At 43.6% G+C, this 22,398-nt stretch overlaps 1 protein-coding gene across 4 annotated transcripts in view; it reads left to right on the plus strand.

Annotated features, from left to right (window-relative positions):
* Positions 1 to 1,188: 1,188 nt before the first annotated feature.
* The window catches only part of MFSD4B (major facilitator superfamily domain containing 4B), a 36,683-nt gene continuing 15,473 nt past the window's right edge, over positions 1,189 to 22,398 (plus strand). For 2 of the 4 annotated variants that reach the window (XR_014807116.1, XR_014807115.1), the window contains exons 1-5: positions 1,189 to 1,571; positions 4,188 to 4,356; positions 6,144 to 6,260; positions 8,078 to 9,141; positions 9,794 to 9,931. Coding sequence is in view for 2 of the 4 variants with exons in the window: in XM_003121369.5 (XP_003121417.2) it covers positions 1,521 to 1,571; positions 4,188 to 4,356; positions 6,144 to 6,260; positions 8,078 to 9,318 (1,578 nt within the window). In the remaining 2 variants the exon portion in view is untranslated. Of the gene's footprint in view, positions 1,572 to 4,187; positions 4,357 to 6,143; positions 6,261 to 8,077; positions 9,591 to 9,793; positions 12,595 to 22,398 lie in introns of those variants that run through there. The other 2 variants (XM_084962957.1, XM_003121369.5) reach the window with 2 other exon arrangements.

A 22,398-nucleotide genomic window follows, 5' to 3' on the forward strand; every position in this document is an offset into this window, starting at 1 on the left:
TAAGAGTGTGTTGCTCAAGTTCAAACTCCTTAGTATGGCATATAAAGCCCTAAATAATTTGAACCTAATCTGCTTCTCCCATATCACCTTCTATTCTCTTTACTATACATATATACCTTTTGTCTCCACTACATTAAATTTTTCTCAAAGAGATAGTCAGTCCCTGACTCTGAAACACTAAGACAGGTTCTCTTAAATCATACTATCTGTGCTTTCTGAGGTAAATTGGGAAGGGCTTAATGCCCAAATGGATGGGGCTGGAGAAATGGGTTGCAAGGGAAATGATGATGAGACACAGGTGTGTATAATCTGGGAGCCTAAGTGGATGAAAGGCTGAGTAATCAGGTGGAAAAGAACATTTTAGATAGATGATAAAGAAAAATATTTACGTATTGTGAGGCTGTGGTCTATTTGGTCAAAGAGCAAAACGCTGGGGTAGAATACCTAAGACAAAGCTGTAGCTTCTCCGCTGGCATAACCTTATTCAGGGATTCTGCAAATTGAAGCTCTGCCCCTACTTCCTTACAACAATGGAAATATTTGTAGGGACTGGGGCGAGAGTGTGCTTGTGACTGCAACTTGGGTTCCAAATTTCTATCCTGAGCTACTGTTAACACTGTTTATGCACAACCACAGATTCGCTGATTGACCTTGGGCAAATTGCTACTTTCTATGACTCAAGTGTCCTATCTGTAAAACCAGGATAACATGTATTTTAGAGTGAGGATCAACTGAGATAATACAAGTGAAAGCTTACATACGTGGTTCAACAAATGTTGAGGGGTGACAGATGAACGACAAATCAATAAACGACAAATCTCAAAGGAACTGGGGCAGCAATTTTAGAAAGTCGTACAAGGGACAGACCTGGGATTCCCTCTACTCCCAGGAGACCCCGGAGAGCCGGCGCGAAGACATAACTAGCATTTCTTGGCCCCTATTTCCTCCTAACGGCTTGGCTGCATCGTACCTCCTGATTCTTCTGGTCCCAGGCTGCAGCTGTAGCTCGCTCCGCCTCGGGGCGCCCGCCTGCAGGGCCTCTGCGGGCTCAGCCAAGAGAGACGCTGAACCCTGAGCGCTGTGTCCGGTCTCCAGGGCAACCCTATCAACTTCCGGTTTGCTGTGAGGCCGCGGCTGGCAAGAGGCCACATTTCCGCCACGTGACCCGCGCAAGCGTCCTGCGCAAGAGAGAGCGTGAGTCCGCAGCCTGTGACACCTAGCGCGTTCCGAAACTGGACGCCAGGGCCCTAACTGGGGCCGCCCCCGGGGAGGTGGCGCCAGCCCGGACCGCTGGGTCTGGAGGCGCCGGATTGGGACAGGGCTCGGAGTTCCCGAGGCTCCGCTGAGAAGCCGGGCGGCAGCAAGATCGCTGCTCACGAACAGCCACACTGGAGCTGGAACTGGAACCCCATGGGGCCGGGGCCCCGGCTGCCGGGCAGCGGCTCCTCCAAGCCGAGGCCGCGGCGGAGAATGAGCAAGAGGCGGTGGTGGGCTCCCGGCGGAGCGACCGGGCCGGGAGCATGCTGCGCTGGTTCATCACCGTCCTCTTGTGTGCTGCCTTCCTGGGGCTGGTGAGAGCGGGGGCTGGAACCTTCCCGGGCTGAGGCGTGAGCAGGTGTCCTGCAGAGAACGCGACCTTCCGAGCCGGTGTCTTGGCCGCTTGCAGACTGTTTGACCTTGGGTGTATTAATCTACCCGAGCCTCAGTTTTGTAATCTGAAAAATGGGCACAGAATTATAGAGGTTTATTGTCAAGTGTGAAATCGATTTTCGTAATATATTTTCCAACTCCAGCAAACCTTTCTACCTCTCCTCCGTGGGATTAGGGGCAATGCAAAAGGGGTTGCTGGTCTATATTCGCTGCCCTCAACCCTCCCGCACCAAACCAACCCCCAAATTATTTCACAAAGTTGCTTTTCCTTTTGCCTCCACCTCGGCTGACCAAATTCAACCCTCATTTTTGCAGCCTGGGGAAACAGGCCCGGGAAAGTGACTTTTTCGGACCATACGGCTGGTTAAGTGGTTGAGCCAGGAATGCCGTCTCTTATCCTGCCTACAATTTTTACCTAAAACAAATTTGCAGATCCTTCAGTGTTTTTCTTAGAACGAATTGCAAGACTAGAAGCGTCTTTTGCCAAACCCCTTGGCCACCCCGCGATTACCTTTTTTACCCCCTAGAAACCTCCCTTGGTCATCTGTCCTAAATATTGGTATCCTGGGTAGTTGGGAGGGTGAGTCCTCTGAGCAGCATCTCTCCTGGTCACATAGTACCTTTTTCTAAGCCACACTTGATTCTTAGAGTGTTTGTATTTGAAGAAAAGTCATTGCAGACGCTGTGCCAGGTCCTGTTAACTGCTTTACAGGCGGGTACTAATTTGAGTAGAGCTGGACTCAGCCTTCACTCCCTGCCAGCCTTTAGTTGAGGACTGCGCCCGCTGTGGGGGCGGGGGGGGGGGGGAATACAGCAAAGCGTGCAACTAGAATCACTTAGTCTTGAAATGTAGGCCAATTGGAAACATTTTCTGTGTGTGCGTGCGTGCAACGAATTTCCTATAAAAGCCAGATGTAACCCCTAATTCTGATATTCGGAGTTCTCGTCGTGACACAGGGGAAATGAATCCGACTAGGAACCATAAGGTTTCGGGTTCGATCCCTGGCCTTGATCAGGGGTTTAAGGATCCGGCTTTGCCGTGAGCTGTGGTGTAGATTGCAGACACGGCTCAGATCCTGCGTTGCTGTGGCTGTGGTGTAGGCCAATGGCTACAGCTCTGATTAGACCCCTAGCCTGGGAACCTCCATATGCCGCAGGTGCGGCCCTTAAAAATAAAAGAAAAAAAGGCTAATATCACATCGACTGAGTAAAATGCTTAACGTCATTGCATACAGGTGTAATACTCTTTTAAAAAGCCTTATAGACTACACCTGAGGCCTGGTTAGTCTTTGAAGAAAAGTGTAGATTTAGAACCAAATTGTTTCTCTGGTGTTTTGTATGTGTAATTCAGAGGAAAGACCCCATGTACATCCAGAAATGTTGCTGTTTTAAGGTCATCAAAAAATAGGGGTCATCTTTTGATGGTTTGGTAGCTTAAATTTTTAACATCAAAATTTTTGTGTTATGCATGCATGCAGTATATTTCAGACTATACAAAACTATTTCACAAAAATGTTAATGCTACATTTTACTAAATACAAAATACTGTAGTCTTTTACAGTATTGTTCGAAAAGGAAACGGCATTGGACCATAAAGTCAAAAGAATTAAAGAATTTTTTAAAAATTTAGAACTAGAAAAACAATAGGATTTGGCACACCAGAAATAGGATCTACAGCTTTAGTAGTACTACTGTTGTCACGGTGAAAGCATGGTGAATTTATCCCGATTGTGGAACTTAATCTCCTTCATTACATTGAAATCCCCTCCTTCCTTTTTCTTTTCTTTTTTTGCTATTTTAGGGCCACACCTGCACAGCATATGGAGGTTCCCAGGCTCGGGGTAGAATTGGAGCTGTAGCTGCTGGCTTACACCACAGCAACGTGGAATCCGAGGTGCATCTTCGACCTACACCACAGCTCATGGCAACATTGGATCCTTAACTGATTGAGGCCAGGGATGGAACCTGAATCCTCATGGATCCCAATTGGGTTCCTTAACCACTTAACCATGAAAGGAACTCCTCTCTCCTTCTTCTTCTTCTTCTTTTTAATGGCCTCATCTGTGGTATATGGAAGTAGTTCTGGTGCCAGGGATTGAATCAGAGCCACAGTTGTGGCAATACTGGATCCATAACCCACTGCTCCACAGTGGGAACTCCCCTTCTCCTTCCTACTTAATATTGAAAAAAGCTACTCTGTAGATAGACATCTTTTTATTTTTATTTATTTATTTATTTATTTTTGCCTTTTCTAGGGCCGCATCTGCAGCACATGGAGATTCCCAGGCTAGGGGTCTAATCGGAGCTGTAGCTGCTGGCCTACGCCAGAGCCATAGCAACGCAGGATCCGAGCCGTGTCTGCAACCTACACCACACCTGACAGCAATGCCGGATCGTTAACCCACTGAGCAAGGGCAGGAATCAAACGCGCAACCTCATGGTTCTTAGTCGGATTCGTTAACCACTGAGCCACAAAGGGAACTCCGGACATCTTTTTAATGATGGTAAATAAAAGCCTCTGTCTTTTTAAATTTTAGGGAATCAGTATTGCCATACTGGGACCCACGTTTCAAGATTTGGCAACAAATGTGAACCGCAATATCAGCAGCCTTTCTCTGATTTTTGTGGGCCGTGCGTTTGGATACTTGGGTGGCTCTGTGGTTGGTGGAGTTCTTTTTGACAGTATCAATCATTTTCTTCTTTTGGGTAAGTAAACATCAATTTTAGCTTCTTTGTGACTTTCAAGGAATTTGCAGTTTGGGGTTTTTTTTGGGGGGTGGGGGAGTGTTTTTTTGGCCACCGCATGCAGGAGTTCCTGGGCCGGGAATAGAACCTATGCCACAGCAGTGATAGTACTGGATCCCTAACCTGCTGAGCCACCACGGAACACCTACAGTCTGTTTTTAAGTTTGAAACAGGGAGTTCCCTTCGTGGCTCAGCAGAAATGAATCCGACTAGCATTCATGAGGATGCAGGTTCGATCCCTGGCCTTGCTCAGTGGGTTAAGGTTCTGGCATTGCTGTGAGCTGTGGTGTAGGTGGCAGACTCGGCTCAGATCCTGCATTGCTGTGGCTGTGGTGTAGGCTGGCAGCTGCAGCTCTGATTCAACCCCTAGCCTGGGAATCTCCATATACTGCAGGTGCAGCCCTAAAAAGACACACACACAAAAAGTTTGAAACACACTGACTTAAGAGTGGTTGACAACTTAAAGGGGTAGTGTTTGGGCATCCTCAGTGGAAGTCCGGTTTTCCTGGTGCCTGCTTTCTTCTTGGCGGTTACTGGGAATCTGGGATAGTCCACTCTGGGAACTTAGATTAGCCCCCGAGCCTATTAGCGATCCTTAGGCTTCTTGACCTTCACTGAGGTTTAGGCACCCCTGCAGGATCACATACTAGTTGTCCAAAGAGCTCTGCGTGTCACAGTTTAGGGCAGACCTCCTGGGGCCATAGATCAGAACGAACTCCTTAAACCTGCCCAGCCTAGACCCTAGACTGAGAATGAGGGTGGGAAGGGATGGGGGTGAGATGATGAAGGCTGAATTTTTGTCCCTGCTACCCAACCCTGTGTTAGTGATGACCCCAGACCTCTCTACCTCATTCTCAAAAATAGATGGTAAAGCTTTAAATGTACTCTTTTTTTTTGGAATACGTTGACCTATTGAAAGAAAATCTGGATTCATATTATAAAACTGCTTTGGAAGTAAAGAGACTATTTTATTATCATTGATAAATAAGTTAATAATCCCTCTAATTTCCATGGTGGGTTGGAAGAATATATTTCTTATATTTCTCTCCCTATTCCCCAAACAAATTTATTTAATACATTGCTACTACAAACTACTGTAGTAATTGCCTTTAATTTTTGTCTTTTTTATTCTTTACCTCATATCTAAAAATCTCTTTAGGTTGTTAAATATGAAATATTTAAGTAAATAATTTTTGAGCTGTTTTGCTATAAAATTTCTGGTGTAACTTATGGTTTGGCTATTAGCAGTACTAGAAATGTATTTATATTAGAATAACTTATATTTTATAGTTCACAAAGATGATAAAAGCTTTTAAATAACTGTCACTAGAAGCTGAACTTGTCATCTACTCATTATTACTCAATTTTAATTTGACCTGTTTTGAATTTTTGAGAGTTTTTATGATGTTGTCTTGATCCATGACTTTTTCCATAAATACTGTTTTTTGTTTTTTGTCTTTTGTCTTTGTAGAGCTGCACCTGTGGCGTATGGAAGTTCCCAGGCTAGGGGTCGAATCGGAGCTACAGCTGCTGGCCAGCCTGCACCACAGCCACAGCAACACCAGATCCAAGCCGCGTCTGTGACCTACACCACAGCTCATGGCAATACCAGATCCTTAACCCACTGAGCAAGGCCAGGGATCGAACCTGCAACCTTGTGGTTCCTAGTCGGATTCATTTCCTCTGCACCACGATGAAAACTCCCATAAATGCTGTTTTTTATAGCTGACTTTGACCTTTCTTCTCAGGGGTGTCCATGTTCGCCACCACAGTTGGTCTTTATCTTGTTCCATTTTGTAAGACCGCAGTGTTGCTGATTTTCATGATATCCACCTTTGGCATTTCCATGGGCATTCTGGATACAGGTGAGTGAGCCTTTCAGTATCACCTCTGGGAGTAGGGATTTCTATTAGAAAAAGTAGAGCAGATGAAATTGTCACTTGCAGTGTCCCCTAAAATGACACTAGCCTGCTGAGTTGGACATGGGGTCTCCCAGTTAGAACCACCCTCTGGCAGTGACTCTTCTTGCTAAGTAGAGGGCTTGTTTTCCAACAGCCAACCAGAGTGAGTTCAGAGAATTTGGTTCTTCGAGAGAATGTTGATTTACCGTATCCATAGGAAGGCCCCCCCTGTGTGGCTACTTACAGTGCAGATGAAAAGGCTTCCATCGTGGGATAGAACTTTATCATTGTAATCTGGGAGGAATTGGTGGGTTAAGAGGTTAAATGAAGTTTGGAACCATTATTTGTCCAAGGAAACATAGAAGCAGCCATCCAATTTGAAATACATTCAGCCTACCGAGCTAAGAGAAACCTGTGTGTTTTTTTTTCTCGTTTTTTGTTTTTTTGTCTTTTCTAGGGCCGCTTCCCACGGCACATGGAGGTTCCCAGGCTAGGGGTCTAATTGGAGCAGTAGCCACTGGCCTACACCAGAGCCACAGCAACGTGGGATCCGAGATGCATCTGCAGCCTACGTCACAGCTCAATGGCAACGCCGGATCCTTAACACACTGAGCAAGGCCAGGGATCGAACCCGCAACTTCATGGTTCCTAGTTGGATTCATTAACCACTGTGCCACGATGGGAACTTCCAGACACCTGTGTTTTAATTGTGTTATTCTTTACCTTTTCTCTCAAAAACTCCTGCTGTCCTTCAGGAGATCCTCTCCATGTTATCTGAGTAGCTTTAAAAACCTGCTAAGTGACACATGTGACATTTGTTCTATTCCCCGATCCATCATTATTCAATAGGTTGAGGAAACATTTTTTTATTTTGAGCTTAATTTTGTTGTGAAATTGCAGGATGGAATGGTATGTTTGTCTGCAAATGTAAAAGAAAGAAAATACAAGACTTAATGCTTCTTGCCTTTTACCTTGTGGGTACCTAGGCAGTGTAATTGCAGTTGTTTGAAGGTATCCTCGTGCTTTGTTTGCTGTAATGGGCGCAGGGAACCCTGTAATGTTCAAGTTTCCGAACATGTGTTTGGCATCTGCTATATACATAAATAATTTTCCTCAAGTGGCTACCAACTGAAAGTACAAAAAGATTCGGTAAATTGGCCGCTATCTGAAGATAATATATATTTAAAATATTTATAGAGTTCCCATTGTGGTGCAGCAGAAATGAATCCTACTAGTATCCATGAGGACTTGGTTTCCATCCCTGGCCTCCCTCATTGGGTCTGGGATCCAGTGTTGCTGTGAGCTGTGGTATAGGTCGAAGATGTAGCTTGGATCCCACTCTGCTGTGGCATGGTGTGGGCCAGCAGCTACAGCTCTGATTCAGTCCCTAGCCTGGGAACTCCCATATGAGGAGGGTGCCGCCCTAAAGCAAAAAAAAAATATATATATATATATATATATTCCCTACCTTATCCCTGTGCTAAGCTTGGTTTTCAAACTGTATTTTTTAAGCCTTGGGCTAGTGTATGTGGCTCAAGGAGGTAGTGGTTTTCCAGCTTGTAGAATCCCATTTGGGAGTGTGTGATGTCCCAGTGTCTAGAGTTCCCTGGCAGTGGTGGGAATTCCTTAATCATAGAATTGATTTAGTTGCCGCACTTGATAACTTAGAATGTTCTAATTCTTGTGCCCTGTAAAATAGACTTACTATCTTTCTGATAATAATAAACTGTTTTAAACTAAGTTCCTATGAGTAAATCCTTCTCCCCATCTTTCATTGGTAGGTGGTAACGTCCTAATCTTGGCTATCTGGGGGGACCAAGGAGCCCCACATATGCAGGCCTTACACTTCAGTTTTGCCCTGGGTGCCTTTTTGGCTCCACTGCTGGCTAAATTGGCATTGGGCATGACGGTGTCTGCTGAGAACCACACAGAGGCTGACTTAAATCATCCTGCCCTCAACCAGTCGTCTGAAGCTGACGCAGAATCTCTATTTGGAATACCCGCCGATATGAATTTACTGTGGGCTTATGCTCTGATCGGTACTTACATCTTGGTAGTGTCTCTCTTTTTTTTCACTCTGTTTTTCAAGAAAAGCTCGACTCAGGAAAAAGCAGAAGTGTCTGTTCAGAGGTTTCGAAGAGCTAAATATCATAACGCCCTTCTTTGCCTCCTCTTCCTTTTCTTCTTTTTTTATGTTGGAGCCGAGGTCACATATGGCTCTTACGTCTTCTCCTTTGCAACCACCCATGCTGGCATGAAAGAAAGGGAAGCAGCTGGGTTGAACTCCATCTTCTGGGGGACCTTCGCAGCGTGCAGGGGCATGGCCATCTTTTTTGCCACATGTTTGCAACCTGGGACCATGATTGTGTTGAGCAACATTGGCAGCCTGGCTTCATCTTTATTTCTGGTGCTTTTCAACAAGAGTCCAGTTTGTCTCTGGATAGCAACTTCCGTGTACGGGGCCTCCATGGCAACCACATTTCCCAGTGGTGTGTCTTGGATTGAGCAGTACACAACCATCCACGGGAAAGCGGCAGCATTTTTTGTAGTTGGTGCTGCCCTGGGAGAGATGGCTATTCCTGCAGTAATTGGAATTCTTCAAGGGAGATACCCGGATTTGCCTGTGGTTTTGTACACCTGCTTGGGGTCATCAGTAGCCACGGCTGTTTTATTTCCTGTGATGTATAAGTTAGCCACCTCACCTCTCGATCGTCAGCGAAAAGAACGCAGGAAGAGCGAGGACCAGAAAGCTTTGCTGTCTAGCTCTGAGCTAAATGACTATGAGGAAGAGAATGAAGACGACGATGCAGAAAAATGGAATGAAATGGACTTTGAAGTGATTGAGGTGAATGATACAATGAGAAATTCTGTAGTCGAGACATCTAGAAATATTTTGATGGAGCCCACAGCAGAAGTCTCCAGTCAGTCCTATTCAGAAGTGTTAATGTTTGAGTCCTCCCCAGTGAATAGTGGCAATTCCCCTGTGAATCACCTTGCAAGAAGCCAGGACAAAAGGGACTAATGCTTAGAGAAGACGGATAATTGTCTGACTTCTTTGAGTAATTGCCACTTCTAAAGAGGCCAGTCAGAGCAAAGTGTAACAGATTTTCATTGTGCGTTGGGGATCAAAATTTCTAGGTTCGAGTATAGCAGACACTAAAACATTTTGAAACGTTGTGTAATTTCCAGAGTCTTTCATAAAAAAAAGTGGTCTTTTTTACAGCAGGATCCTGTTGTGAGGCCTGTGTTTGGCATGTGGCTAAATAAATAATATTTTATGGCCTTCGCCCTTCAGAGCGTGCAAAGAAGGCATTTGTTTTTGAGAAGTTGGATGCCATTCTGGTAGAACAAAACTGTTAAGTCTTTGAATTGGATAGTTGGACAAATTCCCAGCCATCAGTATTGTGCCAGGGAAGATGAGGGAATCATGTCATAGAAGAGCATCTTAAAAATGGACAGATTTTTTTCTTTTATTAATTGTTTTACCCTGTTTGTAGTGTTGGACCAAAGAATGCTAATGACTCATGATTCTGATTTCTATGAAGAGAACATGGAACGGAGCCCTAGAAACCTGGCTTCAAGCCCTCACTACTGCTTACAAGTCTTCTGGCCCTGTACTCAGTCATTTAACTTACGTAAGCCTCATTTATCTCATCTCCTGATCTTCTGAAAATAAGAAGACTTTCAAAGTAGGACTCCATGGTTTTTAAAGTCTGCAAGAGGTCTGCTAGAAATTAACATAAGTGCCACCCAATTCTTCATTTCAAATGAGAAGGTGGGGGAAGGGTGGCTTTAAGAATGTGCTACTGATTATGAATACAAGTCAGTTGAAGAGACTCAATGTTTAATACTTGATTTGAATAATTATCTGAAGAAACACATTTTTAGTACTGTATTTCATCGATTCTCAGATGCCACTTTGTTTCACGTTTTTAATGTTTCTGAAATCAGAATATTTGTTAAAATCCATGATCCTTTAACATTGTGACAAAACTTAATTGACATTTATTTCCATGTCTGTATACAATGTTGCATTTTACAATCCAGTCTTAGTTTCAATGAAATACAGTAATTCATTCAGTTATAGAGATTATACTATTTTTACAGACATTTTAAAAAGAAGTTATTTTTATATGCTCATTCTCCCCCATCATGTTCAAATGGGATTTGGGGATGCCGTGTTTGATTGAAAAAGCTGTTTCAGAGTGTTGGTGTTAGTAATAGGGCTCTGGATGGGGTCTCTTGAGGTCCTTGCCTACCTCCACGACAGAGTCTGGGTCTGAGCCTTGCTGGTCCAGGGATTGCTCCACCACCAGTTTGCTTGGGAGTCATGTTGCAAGTACTGTAAACCAGGCCGCTAGTTTAATTTATAGTGAGACACAGTCTTTCCCAGTGATTGGAGTACTTGTATTGCTCATCCAGGCCTCCTTCCGGAGCTTGAAACACCTGGCAAACCAAAGTAATGATTAGATCCCTCCTAAGAGTCCGGGATCATGAATGTGACAAATCTGGTGTGGGCTGGTCCTTCGAGAAATGACTGGCATTGCTGACAGGTTTTGTTCACTCCTTTTTACCACATCTGATGCTGAATCGCACCTAACTTCTCCCTGGTTTTGCAATAGGTCTGCTTTTTCTTACCTAATTTCTATAAATTTGCCTCTATTTTTTCTTAAGTGGAATATAGCACCTTTCTTGACCACCATCCATTATTGATTCATAGTAATAATCTGACAGTTTTGGAGAGGGCTGGTAGAGAAATTAACAGTAAAAAGCCCATTCTTCTTACTCTTTTTATTCCATACTTTTCATTTAGCTAGAGCTTGGAGATTACCTCTGCTCTGTTTACTGCTTTTTCTCAGGTTGTTCGAATTTAGGCAGCAGCAGCTACTTGGCATCTCGGCGGCTTGCTAGAATAGAATTCTACCTGCAGCATCTACATTTAAGGGGTAAAAATGCAACTCAGGGAGAGAAGGTAATAAAAACATGGCAGAAAATTTGGAGATCTACCAAAAATGTGTTAGAATCCCACAAACCAAAATGTGAATGGCCATATGAGAATATAGGCATTGTTAAAGTTTAATAATGTATTTCCATATTGGAAGGATAAGACTGAGTAGTATTCCAAGAATTAACATTCATTCTAATAATCAGTTCTTAGTTAAGTGACTGCTGATATAAGAGTAACCAATACCAGAGTCTCCTATTTTTTTTTTTTAAGGCCGCACCCACGGCATATGGAGGTTACTGGGCCAGGGAGCTAATCAGAGCTGCATCTGCGACCTACACCACAGCTCACAGCAACGCCAGATCCCCAACCCACTGAGCAAGGCCAGAATCGAACCCACACCCCCATGCATACAATCAGGCTTGTTACTACTGAGCCACAATGGGAACTTCCAAAGTTTTCTATTGTTGACAGATTACTCCAAATTTAGCAGCTTAAAACAGCAGACTTTCTTTTTTTAACCTCACAGTTCCCTTGAGTCAGGAATTTGGGCACAACCTCACTGGGTTCTCGGCTCAGGGTCTCACAGGCTACAGTCAGGCTGGTGGATAGAGCTCTGCTTCTTTGTGGAGCTTGGGCCTCCCTCCCAGGGCTGTCAGGTTTTTGACAGTATTCAGTTTCACGCTGTGGTGGCCCGAGGTCTCCGTTTTTTGCTGGCTGTCTGCAGGCAGCAATCTCAATTGCTAGACCCTCGCACAGATCCCCGCCATGGGGCTCTCTCATAGATCCTCTCACAGCATGGCAATTTGTTTCTTCCAAGCCAGCAAGAGACTGTTTCACCAGATTCTGCTAAACTGGAGTCTTTACTAACAGTGTGATCCCCAGAGTGACTCCTGTCATCTTTGCCCTATTCTGTCTGATGGAAGGAAGTGGCAGATTCTGCTCAAACGCAAGGGGAGAGGCAGGAGATGTGTGTGATGGGGGGTCACCTTAGGGCATGTCAGCTGCACTCAAGAATCTGCCAAACGCAGGAGAGCTACGTTTGATCTGAGGGAAGGAAACCTTCTGCGGTCACGGAACGTGACCATAGAAAACCCATTGAACGTGCCAGTTGTCGGGGTGGAAGGCTCCCCATGGACTAGGCCAGCAAACCTGGTAAGGGAGACTCTTTGTTTGCGGGGCACTGGAGTGGTTAACTCAGAGTTAAGCTCTTTGTTTCTTTTTTGTTTCTCTTGAGACTTTCCCTTATGTACCTTACCACTGGGCTTTTTACCCTGTTCAGGTGCAGCTTCATGTGAGGGCAATCGTTTAATCCTATTTTTCATAATAAAGTCCAAGAACACTTTGAGAACATTTTTCAAATACTCTTATTTTTTAAAGAAGAATCTTTTTTAAAAGTCAGTTTTTATTAGAAAAGTAATGAAGGTATTTAAAAAAAAAAAAAAAGGATCATGGTAGAAGATCAGAGAGGTACCTGAAAATATAATGGACAGGAGTTCCCATCGTGGCGCAGCGGTTAACGAATCCGACTAGGAACCATGAGGTTGCGGATTCGGTCCCTGCCCTTGCTCAGTGGGTTAACGATCCAGCGTTGCCATGAGCTGTGGTGTAGGTTGCAGACACAGCTCGGATCCCGTGTTGCTGTGGCTCTGGTGTAGGCCGGCGGCTACAGCTCCAATTAGACCCCTAGCCTGGGAACCTCCATATGCCACGGTAGTGGCCCAAGAAATAGCAAAAAGACAAAAAAAAAAAAACAAAAACCAAATATAAGTAATAATCCTAAATGCCTAGAAAGTTCTTTGATTTCTAAATAAAAGGTAAAGGGGTTAAAAAAGGTTTTTTCCTTCTACCAGGTAAGGTATCAGAAACAACTTGAATTTTGTGTTCAGAGTACACCGATACTATGTTTGGTGGACTGGTTTTTAGTTTGAAGAATTGTAGTTTATTAAAACCAAAAAGAGTGTCGCAACACACTCCTGAAATATGTGTGATTACATATTAAAATGTTCCAGATAGATTTACTGAATAATCAGGATAGCTTTCTCATAATCAGAACTTTGGGGTTGCCGTAGCTGTGTGTCATTCAGTCCTGCCACTTAAAAGTTACTACTAAAATAGAGCTTCAAATGCTTAATGGAAATAGGTATATTCTTCTGGGATGCTCTGTATTTTTGTGTTTGTTAAGTGCCCTTGTTTTATTCATAGTGTTGTCAATGTGTGTGTATATTTGCACATGTGAGCCCCCAGATATTGTGTGTTTGATATTTTTCTATATTGTGGGGATGCAGTGGGGGTAGAGGTGATAGGGAAGGGATACAGAAAAGCTTACTGTATGCTTCAAAGTTTGTTAGAAATGTTCTTTTCTTCCTTGAAATCTTTATGAAGATTATTGTAGATTTACACGCAGTTGTACAGTGTTCTTTTGCAAATTTACTGAGGGATACTTCCTCAGTCTGGAAGGGTAGAGAGCTAGACTAGTGCTTCTTATACTTTAATGTGCATTAGAATTGCTTGTTAAAATAACAGCTTCTAATTCAGCTGGGCTGGGGTAGGGGCTGAGATTCCACATCGCTGGTGATGCGGTGCAATTGACCCACGGACTGAGCGCACTTTAGGTAGCAGGGTCCGCTTTTCGGGAGTGTCAAATTCTTTGCTATTTTGGGGAATTTATTTTGTTTCAGCTTTTCTAAGTCTGACCCTAAATCTTTGGGGGTCTACAGTCCCCATGAACCCCCTCCTCTTATACTGTTCTACGACTGACTTTTCTTCAGTCCTCTCATTTACTGCATTAGCTGTTGAGTATTTATTTCACGTGTTTATCGAATGCCTCCTATTTGGCAGTTTCTGTGGGAGATGCTAAGTGAAAAGAGCAGAACTTTCCTGGCTTCGTGGAACTTACCTCTAAATGTAGTACCGTCCATATTGGCTGGTGGCTGCCATACTGGATAGCACAGGCCTCGTGGGAGAAACGGGGTATCGAACAAGTAATCACACAGGATATCTCCAAGAAGGATTTATTTCCTCATGTACTAGAGATTACTTACCTATTATCTGGGGTCAGAAAGGTTGTTGTAGATACCTTGTCAAATGGCATAATATAAATTATGGCCTTTAAGAAGGACTTGGTGATCTAAAAAAGAGGCAAACCAAGGCGGGTGACCTTGGTTGTCAGAAGGAAGATTTAATCTCTTTTCTTTAATGCACTTTGACCAGTTGGCATTTGAACTCGGTCAGACTTGAGTTGGATTTTTATTTAGGTTTAAATAGTCTCATCTTTAATGATGTAAAATTTTATAACACTGAATTTTTACAGTCAAAGAGAATTGTACTTTATTTTCCAACATTTTCCTGTGGTTATTTTAATTATATCTTCTCCTGTCCTCTGTTTCTGTGATGTTTATTTCTTTTAATTCTTTCAGAGAAGATCCGTTAGGTTCTTGCACTGTGGCTATTATTTCTTGTATAGTGTTTCATGGCTTCTTTTTGCCTTATATTTTGCTTGCAGAGTGCCTTTAGTGTCAGGTCTCTAAATTATTGCAGCTTGCCTTTGATGCATTTGGTTAACTTAGTTAATGGATGGTCTGGAGAAATGTTTTGAAGTTGTGGGATGACAGGAGTAGCCCAAGGGATTGGGCTTTCTGGTTTCTGAACAATTTGTTGAGATTAATAAGGTGCTTTTTAAAAATTATTTTTGGGAGTTCCCATCATGGCTCAGTGGTTAACGAATCCAACTAGGAACCATGAGGTTGTGGGTTTGATCCCTGGCGTTGCTCAGTGGGTTAAGGATCTGGTGTTGCCATGAGCTGTGGTGTAGGTCGAAGACATGGCTCGGATCCCGAGTTGCTGTGGCTCTGGCGCAGGCTGGCAGCTACAGCTCCGATAAGACCCCCAGCCTGGGAACTTCTATATGCCTCGGGAGCAGCCCTAGAAAAGGCAAAAAGACAAAAAAAAAAAAAAAAAAAAATTATTTTTGAATCGTGATAAAAATACATAACATTTATCATTTTAACCATTTTAAGTGTACAGTTCAGTGGCATTTAGTACATTCCCATTATTGTGCCACAGTCACTGCCATCATCCGCAGAACCTTTTTCATCTTGCAAAACTGAAGCTCTCAATCCATTGAACAGTAACTCCCCATTTCACACTCATTTCAGCCCCTGACAACCATCATTCTACTTTCTGTCTCTATGAATCGGACTACTCGTAAGTACCTCATATAAATGGATTCATGCAGTATTTGTCCTTTTATGACTAGTTTATTTTACTTAATGTCTTCAAGGTTCATCTGTGGGTAGCATGTATCAGAATTTCCTTTGTAAGAATAAAGAATATTCCATTGTATGTATGTTTTGCTTATCCATTTATCCGTTGGTGGATACTTGCTTGGCTTCCACCTTTCAGAAGTTTTGTGCATAGTATTCCTCTGAACATTGATGTACAAAGATCTGTTTGAATCTCTGCTTTTAATTCTTTTAGGTGTGGTCCCACAAGTGAAATTGCTGAGTCATACAATGATTCTATTTTCAAATTTTTAGGGTTATTTTTCATTTTTATTATTCAGCTTGGATATTATCCTAATCCAGGTTTGCCAGAAGAAGCCAGGTATAGGAAGAGGAGAAACACACACTTTTGTTAGTATTGCTTCAAACTCCGGGCAGACTTCTGGCCCATTATCATTAGCTTAGTGTCACGCATATACTGAGTAAATGAACACATGTGTCGGGCATCTACCTCGAAGCTTTGTTATCTCTGCTTCCAGTTTTTGTTCAGTCATGGAGCAAGTGTTTGAGAGCTTACTTTGTGCTGGGCTCCGCCGACTAAGTGTTGATCAACATCCTCTCTTCTCCCGCAGATCATTATCATGGGTTTTGATCCCAGTTTTCTGCTAAACGGTTAGTCTTGTGTCATGTTCTCCTTCGTTGATAAATACAGAAACCCCTCTGGCCACCCTGGAACCAGATGGTGTGCAGTCGGGAAACCAGGGCCTGGCATGGCCCTGCAGCCTTCAGAAGCTGGGCCCAGTGCTGGGGCCAGGCTACTCTCCACCTGTTTCTCAGAGCAGCTCTGCCTCTCTGCGGGACTTCTCCCCAGTCCTCCTTCCTTTTGGCTCTTCTTCTGCATATCTCTAGTCTAGATTCCAGAAGGAGCCTGTCTGGCTAACTTGACTAGCTGTCATTGCCCTTATTGGGCAGAGTGTGGTCTCATTAGTAGCTGGTCAGCCTGTGAATGGGGCCCCATCCAGGGAGTGGCCACCTCAGCATTCCTCTCCCCACTGCTCTGAGGCAGGAGCTGTTATAACCAAAAAGGAAGTTTCCCTGTTTGCTCAGTACCTGGGGTGGTGCTGGGCTTCGTGGATAATTGCCTGAATGGGATACAAATTGTCAGGCCCTGGGCCTGATGGTCTGGTTTAATGTTTTGAATTAAAATTGGAAAGAAATCAGAGTTCCTGTTGTGGCTCAGCAGAAACGAATCTGACTGATATCCATGAGGATGAAGGTTCGATCCCTGGCTTTGCTCAGTGGGTTAAGGATCCGGTGTTGACGTGAGCTGTGGTGTAGGTCAAAGATGCAGTTCAGATTCCATGTTGCTGTAGTTCTGATTTAGGCCAGCAGCTGTAGCTCCATTTCAACCCCTAGCCTGGAAACCTTCATATTGCTGTGAGTGTGGCCCTAAAAAGACCGGAAACAAACAAACAAACACTATATATTTATATAGAAAAATCACACCAAATTGCAGATTTTTTTTGAAGGGCTTATTAGACAAAGTTAGTAGTGATGTGTTTAATTTTCATCAAGGAAAAAAGCTCTTTCCTAATAGAGTAGCATTTCTGCTTGCATAAGGTACAAGAGGATTCCCACTTTGCAAGAGATATTATTACAGCTCTGATCTCTCTGAATCAGAAAGACTTCCAAGTCTAAACATTTCAGTCATTTAACATATCTACTGAGCATTTATCAGGTTCAATAATCAGCTCCAAAACTATAAGAGGACAAGACAGGTGAGGTCCTGGCCTTCATCAAGCTTATGTTTCCCTATTTCAACTAAGATTTACTCTGACAGCCTTTCTGTTAGTTGAAGCATTAGCAAAGCTTACTGTTAACAGGTTAAACCCAGCTCCAGAAAAATCAGTATAGTAGCCAAGCTCTTGTTTCCTTGGTGTATATTTGTGTCTGTTCATCTCCAGGACCTTTACATGCAATCTTTGGAGTCATTTTTGATTTACAATTTTATGAAAATTATATAGCACAGTGCAGTTGAGTCCAATAGAGTGAAAACCTGCTGAAAAAGGCGACAGCAGAGGAATGTACCACCAACCACCAAAGGACACATTATGGTTGAACTGGGTTTTGGGTTACTCCTTCAAACACCTGTGGGTTAATTGAGCAGGTGCTCATTCCTCAGCCCTTTTCTTATCACTTGCAGAGAACTTTCTGCCCTTAGGGGATTACCCAGTTCTAAGTCCACTCTCTTTCTGTGACTTTACAGAGACATGCATTTAGGAAAGGAAAAACGCAAGAGCAAAAGAACTGGCTTAGCAAGTCAAAACACAAGTGTTTAAGGGGAAAAAAACACGACCTACCAAGGTTTCCAGGTTTGCATTAGTCTGTTCACAGTGGAAAAGCAGTAACTCTTCCACACGATCGTTATATTCACAAAGGTCGTGACACATCTTCAGACTTCAGCATAGCAAAAACCAGGGATAAAATTTTGTTGAAGAGTCCAGGCTGATGGGAAATAGTCACGGTTTTACTGTTTTTGAGATGGGAGCCAGTGAGATGACTCTGTTAATTTTGGTATCTTGGTGAGGTGGGGGGTAGTGTCGCCTGACCATGATATGAGAAGAGCTTAGTCATACCGAAGCAGGACAAAGTGACATTTTGCTTCTACACCCTCCAGACCACATAAGCTCCAGGAGGGAAAAAACAGCCCGAGGGAAAAATGTTATTGCAGCTTGTATTATTGCCCCCTGGTCAAGTGATAAGCCTTTGCTCCGGTGGCGTAGGAGTGTTCAAAAATTACTAATGCCAGCATTTTCACCTACGTTAGAATTTAACTGGTCTGAAGTGGAGCCTGAGTATTAATGTTTTGAAAAGTATCCCCAGCGTGGAACATGCAGTAGAGGTGGAGAACCACTGCTTTTATCAATGCAGAGAACTGGAACTTCTGATGATAATAGTGGTTTTTAAAGGCTATTTTATAGCTTGGTTACTACGTCATGCTCCTTTTATAGATGCATGAAATTGTCTGCACTTTCTCTGAAGGAAAAATGGAGAGGAAGCACTTTCCTATTTCCTGTTACCTCCGCTGTTGCTTGGTCCGTTAAAGAGGGTGATCAATACTGTTTGAAATCCTGCCCCAAATGAAACCAAACTGGACCTTTTGGAGGTTGCCCTTCTAGATGGGTTTTGATTTGGGGGGCTTAATGGAGTAGGGGTGATGATCTTGCACATTTATTACATCTGGATTTAAACCTACTCACTGTTTACATGACTTTGTACAATATAAAAGCTTGTTTGAGTAAAATGTTGATATGAATAAATACTTACACTGGTTTAATGTAAGATTCATGTCTCATTTCATGAGTTTGGTGTCTATATAGAAATTAGCCAAGAATATTTCTAGGAGTTCCCACTGTGGCTCAGTGGGATTGTTGGTGTATCTGGAGCCCTAGGACACAGGTTCCAACCCCTCCCGAGCACAGGAGGGTTATGAACCAGCATTGCCAGAGCTGTGGTGCGGCGCAGATCTGATCCCTGACCCAAACTCCATATTGCCATAGGGTGGTCAAAAAAAATTCTATATACCTATAAATTATATATATATATAAATTATATATATATTTATATTTATAGATATGTATTTATATATGTTTCTAGATTTTACATTGTGAATGCTGCAAAATGTATCTGATAGTATATTGGGTTCCTAAAATGTGAATAGTATTTTCATATCACATGGATATTTTAGAATTGCCATCTAATATCTTGGGCAACATCTAACATTTTTAGCCCTTCAGCTTCTTAAGAGAAGTTTATGGAATTGCTGTCGTGGTGCAGCAGAAACAGATCCGAGGTGTCGGGTTCGATCCCTGGCCTCCCTCAGTGGGTTAAGGATCTGATGTTGTTGTGAGCTGTGGTGTAAGTTGCAGACTCGTCTAGGATCCTGCATTGCTGTGGCTGTGATGTCGGCCGGCAGCTGTAACTCCTACTTGACCCCTGGCCTGGGAACCTCCATATGCCACAGATGCGGCCCTATAAAAAAAACAAAAAACAAAAAACAAAAAAAACAGAGGTTTATGGAGTTCTCACTGTGGCACAAGGGGATCAGCGGAGTCTTGGGAGCACTGGATGCAGGTTCAATCCCCAGCACAGTGGGTTAAGGATCCAGTGTTGCCGCAGCTGAGGCGTAGGTTGTGACTGCTCCTCAGATCTGATCCCTGGCCCAGGAACTCCATGTGCTGCAGGGTGGCCAAAAGAAAAAAAAAAGTTTTTGACCTAATTTCTAAACTTATAAGTCCACCAAAGAAGCTATTACTAGCTGCATGTTTCAGTTATTTATTTTTTTAAAGGCCACAGCTGCAGCATATGGAGGTTCCCAGGCTAGGGGTCAAATCGGAGCTACAGCTGCCGGCCTACAACACAGCCACAGCAACGCAGGATCCTTAATTCACTGAGTGAGGCCAAGTATCGAACCCACATCCTTATGTATACCAGTCGGGTTCATTACTGCTGAGCCACAATGGAAACTCCTTCAGTTAATATTTTGCTTGAATGATACTTCCCTAATTAAGAGGATTACAGATAGGTCTCTGTTTCAGAATGGAAAGGAGATTTTCAAAATTGTACAACAAGCAGAAACTGATTGCCTCACTTTGCTTTCTTTCCATACAGAGCCCAGAAGCTGAGAGACTGCCTATTTTTATACTTGCTTAAAACAACTGTGGTGATAATTTGGTTAAATATGCTAACCTGGATCATGATTCAGGTATACAGTGACCTCCCCATGCTCTTCATATTTTACTAGAGTCTTGGTAAAGGATTTTTTTTTTTTTTTTAAGGTCTGCACCCATGGCATATGGAGGTTCCCAGGCTAGGGGTCGAATCAGAGCTGTAGCCACCAACCTATACCACAGCCACAGCAATGCCAGATTTGAGCCGCATCTGTGACCTACACCACGGCTCATGGCAACACCGGATCCTTAACCCACTGAGTGAGGCCAGGGATCGAACCCACAACCTCATGGTTCCTAGTCTGGATTTGTCTCTGCTGTGCCACAACAGGAACTCCAGTAAAGGGTGTTTTTTGAAATGGGCAGTTTAAGCTGAGAGAAACAAAATGTCCACATTCTCCCTTGTGTTACCGGAGCAGTTATAAGTGACATTCTGGATGGCCTTACGTGACTACTGCCGTCTCTGCTTTCAGTGACCTAGTTTACAGCTGTGCACTTCACTCTGGGCAGGGATCCTCTTGTACCTTTGTCTCATGCCAAGGACTCTGAGCGAAGCTCGGCCTTTTCTGGCTCCTCATAAATATAAACCTCGAGAAGCCTTGGCATTGGGCCAGATAGGATCGGATTTCAAGTGTAACTGACTGTGATGTCCAAGGGTCCCCCATGCTCTTCATGAGGAAGCAGGGGCTTGCATTATCCTCACGCACCCACTTCATCCTCGGTGGACTTGGCTATAGGCATGAGAGTGGACTGAGGGCCCAACCACCCGCTCCTAGGTGCTTCTTGGGCTGGGAGGATGGGGTGAAGGACTGTGGTTCAGGACAGGACAGACTTGCAGACTGGAGGGGCTCCTCTGCTACCTCCCACTGAAAATGAGAACAGTTTGGGGAATGGAATCTTTCTATGTGCTCACTACAGTGGCCATTTCACTCACTCTCCTTGGGGGAACTTTAATAGATCGAGTAGAACCCATGAAAAAAACTCATGAAAAAAACCACTGTGCAGTACGGTGGTTAGGAGTGTGTTGGGAGCTTGGGTTCGATTTCTGCCTCTGCTGCCTAGTACCTGGGTGGTATTACTTAATTCCTCTATGCCTTGGTTTTCTTTGATGGGGTAGGCATTGGGACTTAAATGAGGTACTGTTTGCAAAGCACTAGATTATTGTCTCAGATACTGTTATGGGCTAAATTGTGTCATCCCCCGCCCACCCACCCCCCCCCCCCAGTTTGTATGTGGAAGACCTAACCCCACTTTCCCAGACTGTGAATGCTTGGGGATGGGGCCTTTTATTTTATTTTATTTTATTGATTTTTAGGGCCTGCACAGCCACGTGGGATCCGAGCCGCATCCGCGACCTACATCACAGTTCATGGCAATGCTGGATTCTTAACCCACTGAGTGAGGCCAGGGATTGAACCTGAGTCTTCATGGATACTAATTGGGTTCATTAGTGCTGAGCCACAAGGGGAATTCCTCCTCCCATTTTTTTTTGTTTTGTTTTGCTATTTCTTTGGGCCGCTCCCATGGCATATGGAGATTCCCAGGCTAGGGGTCGAATCGGAGCTGTAGCCCCCAGCCTAAGCCAGAGCCACAGCAACGCAGGATCCGAGCCACGTCTGCGACCTACACCACAGCTCACGGCAACGCCAGATCGTTAACCCACTGAGCAAGGGCAGGGACCAAACCCGCAACCTCATGGTTCCTAGTCGGATTCGTTAACCACTATGACACGACGGGAACTCCTGTTTCTATCTTATAAATGAGTTCTTTTGTATGATTTTTTTTTTTGAATTCCGCATATAAGTGATACATGATATTTGTCCTTCTCTCTGACTTCACTTAGTGTGATAATCTCAAGGTCCATCCATGTTGCTGCAAATGGCATTATTTCATTCTTTTTATGGCTGAGAAATATTCCATTGTATAGTTGTACCACATCTTCTTTATCCATTCCTCTATTGATGGACATTTAGGTTGCTTCCTTGTCTTGGCTATTGTAAATAGTGCTGCTATGAACACTGGGGTACTTGCATCTTTTTGAGCTGTAGTTTTCTTCAGATAGATGCTCAGGAGTGGAATCGTCAGATCAAATAATAGTTCTATTTTTAGTTTTTTGAGGAACCTCCATAGTGGTTGTGCCAAAGTACATTCCCACCAACAGTGAGAGGTGAGTGGACCCTCTCCAGAATTTATTGTTTGTAGAC

This window comes from Sus scrofa, chromosome 1 (assembly GCF_054392235.1).
Source record: "Sus scrofa isolate SSC_HxYL_T2T_F1_AM1 chromosome 1, Sscrofa_HxYL_maternal_Yorkshire_Landrace_v2.0, whole genome shotgun sequence".
Taxonomy (NCBI): domain Eukaryota; kingdom Metazoa; phylum Chordata; class Mammalia; order Artiodactyla; family Suidae; genus Sus; species Sus scrofa.